The 8,358-nt window shown below is 39.2% G+C and overlaps 1 protein-coding gene across 1 annotated transcript; it reads right to left on the minus strand.

The window, feature by feature from the left end:
- Positions 1-994: 994 nt before the first annotated feature.
- LOC109953333 (beta-1,3-galactosyltransferase 2-like) lies at positions 995-1,977 on the minus strand (the record flags this gene model as incomplete). The annotated part of the gene is made up of 1 exon (XM_020588783.1): positions 995-1,977. A coding segment is annotated over one exon (983 nt), but the record flags the coding sequence as incomplete, so codon positions are not given.
- Positions 1,978-8,358: the final 6,381 nt, after the last annotated feature.

Raw genomic sequence — 8,358 nt, forward strand, 5'->3', positions numbered from 1 at the left:
AGATACACAGATGAGTCTTTCATGTATTAGAGCTAAATTCTCTCGAAACTTTGACATTTCAGAAATTAGAAAAAGATGCTTCTAACAGGCTTTTGACTCAGTAAAGTGGACGAGCATCTCAGTTGGAAGTAATATCACAAACAGCTGAAAATCTACTTACATAAAAAACACTTTTTTCCATCAACAGTCACATGTATGCATGCATTTTTCAGGCTCTGTGGTTCCTCATCAAGACTTAAGGTGGAACTGAAGTAGTGCAAGTTGGCCCAGAGATGGTGCTTACACCAAAATGGTGACATCACAGTTACCCACATGGTGAACTAACAATTAACAACAGTTCTTAACACATTTTCAAATACACAGCACATATAACACTCAACAGAATCAGTAAAAAAATAGATTTTATTTCATCCCTTATAGCTCCATCTCCAACATCCTTCAGAGCAGGCTACTTTTACTTAAGTAAATGAAGAGAATACTACCTCTACTGCTGGTGCTAAGATGTAACCTAACATGCTTTCATTATATATTATAGTTACATATTTTTTAAAACATGTTTATAATTCTGTCTGTTCTTTAGGGTCAATCTAGTGCTGTAGTCCAGCTCAATCAACTGTCAGAGTCGCTTGCAATAAAAAAACACCCTTTGTTTTCATTCCTGTGAGGGTCACTGTAGCTGATAATGATAGTAATTTTGTAATACTGTGAAACCAAGATGTTTTCAGAGACTGTTATCATACCATAAAAATCTCATACTGTTGCAACTCTAATACCAAATCAAAGTCAAATGGACTCTTTTACTAGTGTTTGTGCAAGTCTCAAGTCTTCAAATTTGTGACTCAAGTCTAATTCAGGTCAAGTCAAGTGATTTGAGTCCCCCACCTCTGCCAGTAACGTAGAAACTCAAACTCCTAAATAAGTTGACCTCCCAATCCCCTACCACCCAGTCCCTTCCAACCAGTGATTTCTTAGTGCATCTGTAACAGTCACTGTCCTAACAAGGTGGTCCAGGTTTCTTCACGTCTGTCCAGTATTTCACCAACTGTTTTGCAGACCTAAGAATGTAGGTGATGGTTTTGGAGTATTTGCAGCGATTATATTTACTAAAGTACTTGAACTGAGAGGGCTCTGGTGGTGACGTGGGTGGAATTCCTAGTTTTTTCAGACACATTCCAATATAAGCGTCCTCTATGTAAAAAGGCTTTATTATTTTTGATATCTCAACAAATTTTTCTGGGAGATCATTGGAGAAGACATATCCCATGCCCTGAGGGTAGATTGGGTATATGGGGTCTGGGTACATCTCCTTAGGGACATACCACTTAGAGTTCTTTGAACGTACGACTGGCCTGTTCCTCAAAAGCATCCCTGTCAGGTAGTCCTGCTTGGGGATATCCGGCTTCTGCAGCATAGTCACCAGGTTGTCAATGTTCAGGAACACGTCTGAGTCAACCTTCATGGCGTATGCTGCTGTAGTGCAGTGGGTGGCCAGCCAGTCCATGATCACCATGGTTTTTATTGTCAGATTGCGGTAAGTGTCCATGAAATCACTTTGGATCAGGTCATTGTGCTGCAGATTCTCCCGTTTGAGCTTCTCCCTCAGCTGCTCAGCATTATCTCGATTAGGGAGGCCCAGCATGAACAGAGTAAGCACCACTTTGCCCTGAACCAGGCTGTTATTAGCCCAAGTCTTCCGAATGGCATCTCGAGCTGCCACATTATGTGGTGCAACTGGGACCATCAGGACCAGGAAAGGGTTCTTGGTCTTGCACACCTCTGTGTTATCCATAATAAAATGGTAATTGCGTGGGTGGGCTTGGTGGTAGTGTATACCTGTAGATGGTACAGTAGATGGTTGTGTGGTCAGATGAACCTGATGTGTCTGATTAAAGAACCTCTGGTACTGCTCATGGAGTGCAAAGCCGTCCCACCGTGGCACATAGCTGCTGGACAGAGTGTAACACAAGACGAAGAGCACTAGACAAAGAAGGAGCAGCAACTGGAACCAGGATTGAAACAAAGTCTTCTTCTGGTGACTCAAGCTCTCGACATATTGTCTAAAAACAAGAAAGACAAAGGTTAAGAGACTTTAATAATAATAATAACAAAATGATGCAATCAAAATGTCATGATACAGGTAGAATTAGCAGCCCAACCGATAACAGGATTTTGTGCCCTATATGGATGAGACATTTTATTGTTGTAAAAAAATGTCACCAAACATGTGATACATTAAGTTCTTCTGTACCCTTAGAACAATCAGATACAGGCACAGGCAGCAGACCAACTGAGTACCTTGGACTACTGGCAAGTACACAGCTGTGTGTGGAATCAGTAATTCCTTGAGTGAACAGTATACATAGCCAGACTGTGTTTATTTATTCAGCTGCTGGTGTCATTCTCTAGATTAATCTGTACACTGCACACAGATTAATCTACTTGCTGTTTTGTGTCTTTTCTCAAAATTGTAACAGTCTGTGGTGTTGAAATGTGGATTTTAACAAAACACTGCATGTGCTATTAATTTATTTGACTGTCTACTTAGTAATGTTAGTTCTAGGTTGAAGTGAGTGCACTTATTTGTCTGCTGATTGCTTATAAAACCATTAGCTACAGGGTAATTCTCTTTGCTCAGTAGCCTCTAGGTCTAATTGGTCTGAATCTAAACAGTGTTGCTTGTCCAGTTTCTTTTATTTATGTCCTTTATGGAAACCAATTAACCTTTCTTACCCCTGTGTGTGTGCATGTGTGCAAATTCAACCGTTAAAGCAACAATACATATCTTTTTTACATTAAAACAACAGCTTCAGACTCATTTTGATGGCAGACTGACTTCTAATAATGTGAATAACAGCTCTGCTGTTGCCACTGTGTACCTGGATCATCTGTTACTGCACTATGTAAATGTTAGTGTATTGGTTACATGTTACGACGGGTTGCAGTCACTAGAGGGCTCTCTAAGACTGGGTATACAGTTGGGCCAAAAAGGAGGATACCGGGGCAGAGCAAAGCGGGCTTCGTGGGTGGCTCGATGCTGTTGAGTGTATGTTGGCACCAATTGGAAAATAAAGCCTGTGAATGAGACCAAATGCTTCTGGCATCTTTGTGGAGATATCTGGCGATATCACAGTAACTATGGATCGGCATCCCAGAGACCTTTTCTAAGAACTGCGTAACACTTTACGGCACCAGACTCTTCTGCTGATTCAGTATTTTTATGGAGATAAATCCAAGCCTTTATTGAGTTAGATATTTTTCAGGTGAGAAAGTAACCATTAACCTCTAATCCACACTGAAAGCATTTTTGGAAGTGTTTATTATGCATATATGCCTGTTTCGTGGGTTGTGTCAGGAAGGATATCCGGCGTAAAAACGTGCCAAATTTACTCATACGAATCAGATTCGCGGTGGCGACTCCTAACAGGAAGAAATGTAGGTAGGGTAGAGATCATGTCTGTTTCATGCTCAAGATTGAATTCCATTATATTGTGTTTTTTACACTTCATTTATAATTATTCCCCCATCTATATTTTTATATTGTTATATATTTTTATACTTATTTTTTGTTTTTAAGTCTTATACATTTTATTATTTTGGTGTGCTCTGATTTTGGCAATTATTGCTGTTGCTACTGGATAACGGGAATTTTCTTTGGATTACATGGGATCAATAAAGTATCTACTGTATCTAAGTTAGCCTTTGTTTTCTTCCCATTCACAACAGTTCACAACAATCAGCGTAACGCGCACCGTGGTGGTTTTAGTGGAATGAATGGCACCAGGTATTTTGACTGCAGGTTACACATCACATTTCTTTAAGTTTGTTGTTGTGTTCTGTTTCTTCAACAGGTGTGTGAATAATTATTCTCTCCATTGCTTTTTGTTTGGTTGCACATATCAAGTGTTGACATCTGTGTAAAATGCGACCTTGTGCTTACTTGTCTGTGTGAGATGGGGAGCAAGTAGCGCTTACACACACACGCACACACTAGTACTTCTATCTTTGTGAGGGCATTCATTGACATAATTCATTCCCTAGCCCCTTATCCTAATCTTAATAATCAGAACTAAATGCCTAACACCCTAATAACTAACCTAAACCTAATTCTAACCTCGCCCCTAAAACCAATTTTTAACCCTCTGTATAGATAAAGTGAGGACTGGCCAAAACGTCCTGACTTTCCAAAAATGACCTCACTCTGCAGCAAAAAATACTTTTTTGGTCCTCATAACACAGCCAGTATGAGTATGAATAGGGTTCTATGGGGTGGTATCCCTGCTGACCGCGGCTTCATGTCACCACCCTGTGGTGCACTTGTTTACTGTACAGGTGAGACGCAGTTCATCTCAGAGGATCCCATGGAGAGGACAAGAAAAAGGTCCAGTACATCAAAGAGTAAAATGTAGAGGTGCTGGCACTGCTTACCGGTGCATACCAGCCCACTTAGAGCCCTGGCTACGGGGCTCCCAGTGACTGTAATTGTTAAACAATGCATTCTGGGAAGTCTACTAATTGGCACATTTTCTTTCATTGAAAATTAAATTGAATGGCTTGAGTGAACTCTAAGCAGTTCAATCACTGAATTCATTTTAATTCAAATGAACAGCTCATGTGTATAAATTCTGAAGTGGTCTGAAAATAAAAACTAGTGATTTTATGTTGAATTAGCTTGTAAAAATAAAAAGTTATATCATTATTGTCAACAAAGTAGGTCCAGATTATATCAAACAGCATGTAATACATTTAACTGTTTCTGTTCCTTGTTTTTCACTGTGGAGAAGAAGTTGACATTAGAAAACCTCGCACAGAGGCAAAAGTGGAAATACCAGTGTTTGTGTGAAAGGGCTAACTGGGCATGATCTATAGGTCAGACTTAATTTCCACTATAGCCGACAGCTGTAGGCTTAGCTTGCATCTTCAAGTCTCTAAAGGGTGCTCCCCTAATGATTCTTGAAATGTTTTCATCTGTTGGTTGGAAATATGACTGAAAACACCAAGACAGCTTTTCCGTCTGTGTGGGGGTGTGACTGGGTGTTGACTGGGTGTGTGTGGGTGTGTGTGAGTACACAGACGTCTGTGAGTAAAGTACAAACTTATTGAAATGATTTAGATTGTGCAGAACAGGAACAATAGCACCTGTCAACTAAATGCCATTGTTCATATTGGTTACATCACTGCAGGGATAAACTAGGTGAAAGTATGAGGGACTATGTAATAGTCAACTGAGGTGCAATACTCAAATCCTGGGGTAAAATGCATGGTTAATATGCACATATATAAATTATGTTCTTGATTATTCAAATACTTGATTCTGTCTATTTTTGAGTACTTGGAATTTATTTATCAGGATGTGTGTGTGATGCTTGTTCTCATGGTGTTATGTTGTTTGTTCTCTTTTGCTGCTTGAGGTACTGAAATTTATCAAGATATGTGTGTGGTGTTTGTTTCTCATGGTGCTATGTTGTTTGTTCTCCATTGCTGCTGAAACACTGACATTTCCCCATTGAGGGATCAATAAAGTACCTACCTACCTACTTAAGTAGAAGAAGTACACCACAGTTTAAAAATACTCTGTTACAAGTAAAAATCCATCCATCCCCTTATCCTGAAGAGGGTTGTGGGGGTCCCAGATGACATTGGGCGAGAGGCAGGGTACACCCTGCATAGGTTGCCAGTTTATCACAGGGCTGACAACCACAGAGGAAGACAACCACACATTCACACTCACTCCTACAAGCAATTTAGAGTTGCCATTCAACCTAAGCTGCATGTCTTTGGGAGGAAACCGGAGTGGACCCATGCAGGCACAGGGAGAACATGTAAACTCCATACATAAAAACGCCAGGTCAGTCGAACTCAGAACTTTCTTGCTTTGAGGTGACAGCATTAACCACTGCTCCACCATAACACCCCAAGCAAAAGTCCTGCATTCAAAATGTTACATAAGTAAAGGTACATAAGTATTGGCATCAAAATATACTTCATGTACCAAAAGTAAAAATACTTATTATGCAGAATGACCCATTCCTTATAAATGTATATCTTATTAATGGATTAAAATTATTTATGCATTATTGTTTATATCACACTCAACGTTTGTAGGTGGGGCCAACATTACTTACCCTGTATATTTATAATGTATAATTTGTTTTTACCGGGAGTCTGACTGATATCAACAATTATGCAACATGAAAACATTAAAAAAATACATACAGCTTGTTCAGCTGAAAAGAACAAACACAGATAGACCAAATCTTTTCAGAATAGAAGGTGAAACGATTTAAAGTCCTCACCTTTTCGACCCATTTACATGTGAGCCAGTTTCTGGATCCCCCATTACTGTGGTGAGCTCTTCTTCCTTATGTCCTGAATTCTTCATTATTTTATTTTTCTTTATCTTATATGTTTCACTTCAGCTGTGAATCCCAGGCTCTTCAAGTAGGAAAGCAGGATGAATTTATCCTAAACCAACCATTAACAGCTTGTCATTAATTCTCCTACACTTGTCAGAGGAATAAGAGATAAGACTGTAACTTTTCTCTAGTGAATGTGAGAGAGAGGAGAGACAGAGAGGATGACATATACACAAACAGAGAGCCTTGAAGAGGCGGGGAGGAGGGGCGGGTCTGACAAACTTTGGACAGGGTGGCTAGTGTCACTAGGCATGGACACAGACTCAGGGAGAGGTGGCACATTTGAGATACATGTAAAATGACATGCTTTTCCTTGATTTTTGAATTATCTACAATGTTACAGTGGTGAATTATCATCTTAGATATGACCTAAAGCTCAAAAAATTAGGTGTATGTATGTTCTAGTATGTCTATGCAGAAGCAACTCGGTTTATACACGTCTTGCAAACTATTGCGAGCGAGACTTTTTTTCGAACAAAGTAAAGTATTACGCGATAGTTTAAGGATTTCCTTGAATGGGCATAATCTCCATGCATTTGCACAATCTCCATGCATTTGCACACTCATGTGAGCTTACCTGACATCCACTGTGCTATTGTAAAAGCTGAATTTTTTGACCGCGCCTGCTTTTGTGAATATATTTTACCTCCTGCTGCTGCACTGTGACCAGAGGATGTGGAGAAAAATACAGGACCTGAGGTTACTGCATGTCTGGGAATGTTCCAGTACAGGGACTCACTGTTTTACCTGACCAGGTCTAACCTACAAGTAGCCGGCCTGTGAAGACCCCACGATACTTAGTGATCAGCTCATCAAGGCTGGATTACCCCAGAGCACAGTACCTGTTTGCTTTGACTGCTTGAGGCCAGTGTGTCTGCTGCATGTGATGTGTTGTTAGTTAACGAGCGGATTAAAAACCCATGATGTTACTGTTGGTGATAGACTACCTGTTGGAATTAATTTCACTACTTTGGGAATGTATGTGGTCATATGGGGGAAGACGCAGCAACCGCGGTTGCATTTACCAACCTTGGAGCTACTTGAAAGGGAATGATGTTTCTACTACTCAGTAGAACTTAACAGCAAGTTTAAAAAACACGTTTCATGTTTGTTAATGCCTTGTTTCTGTAACATTGGAGAGAATTGTTGTAAGGCTGGAGAAGTTACTATGTCTGCATTATGTCAGTTAAAATATGGGTTTTCTCAATTACCCACTTTGTTTAGTGTTACACATCTCTTTTCATCAGTACATATATCATTGTTTACCTATTTATGGAGGAGAAATTCAGATTAATGCCATCGCAGTTCATTGTGCTGTCCACTTGCGACACAAAACTGGCAGCAGGAGTTTGATTTGATTTGATTTATTCTTTCAAGCATGTAAAAACAGTTGATATGACAACACACATAATTTTACACATAATCCAATATCAATTTGCATATACCTAGTACATGCTTGAATGGAGTAAGAAGAAGTCAGACTTATCCAGTCCTACCCCATGACATCATCTTACATCATTGGTTTGCAAGCAGTAAATATTTCACTTCTACCCACACAAGTATTATACTAAAAAAAGAACATAACAGTGTCAACATTCTTACATCACACAAGTAATATACTAAAGAATTATTACAAATTGTACACCACACCCACAATTGTCCATGTAATTAATCATTGAGCCTGTTCTTGCATATATCTTGATTGACACATACCTTTATATTTGTGTTTAAACTCGTCAATTCTATTACTATTTTTTATGTCTACACTTAAATTATTCCATAGTTTTACCCCACTTATGGAAATACAAAATCTTTTTTTGGTTGTACGTATAGCATGAATTTTTAAATTTAACTGACCCCTTAAATTGTATCCCCCTTCCCTTTCATTAAATAGTTTTTGAATTCCACCAGGTAATAAATTGCTCCTGGCTTTATACATAAACAC

The sequence above is a fragment of the Monopterus albus genome, unplaced genomic scaffold (assembly GCF_001952655.1).
Source record: "Monopterus albus unplaced genomic scaffold, M_albus_1.0 scaffold626.1, whole genome shotgun sequence".
Classification (NCBI taxonomy): Eukaryota; Metazoa; Chordata; class Actinopteri; order Synbranchiformes; family Synbranchidae; genus Monopterus; species Monopterus albus.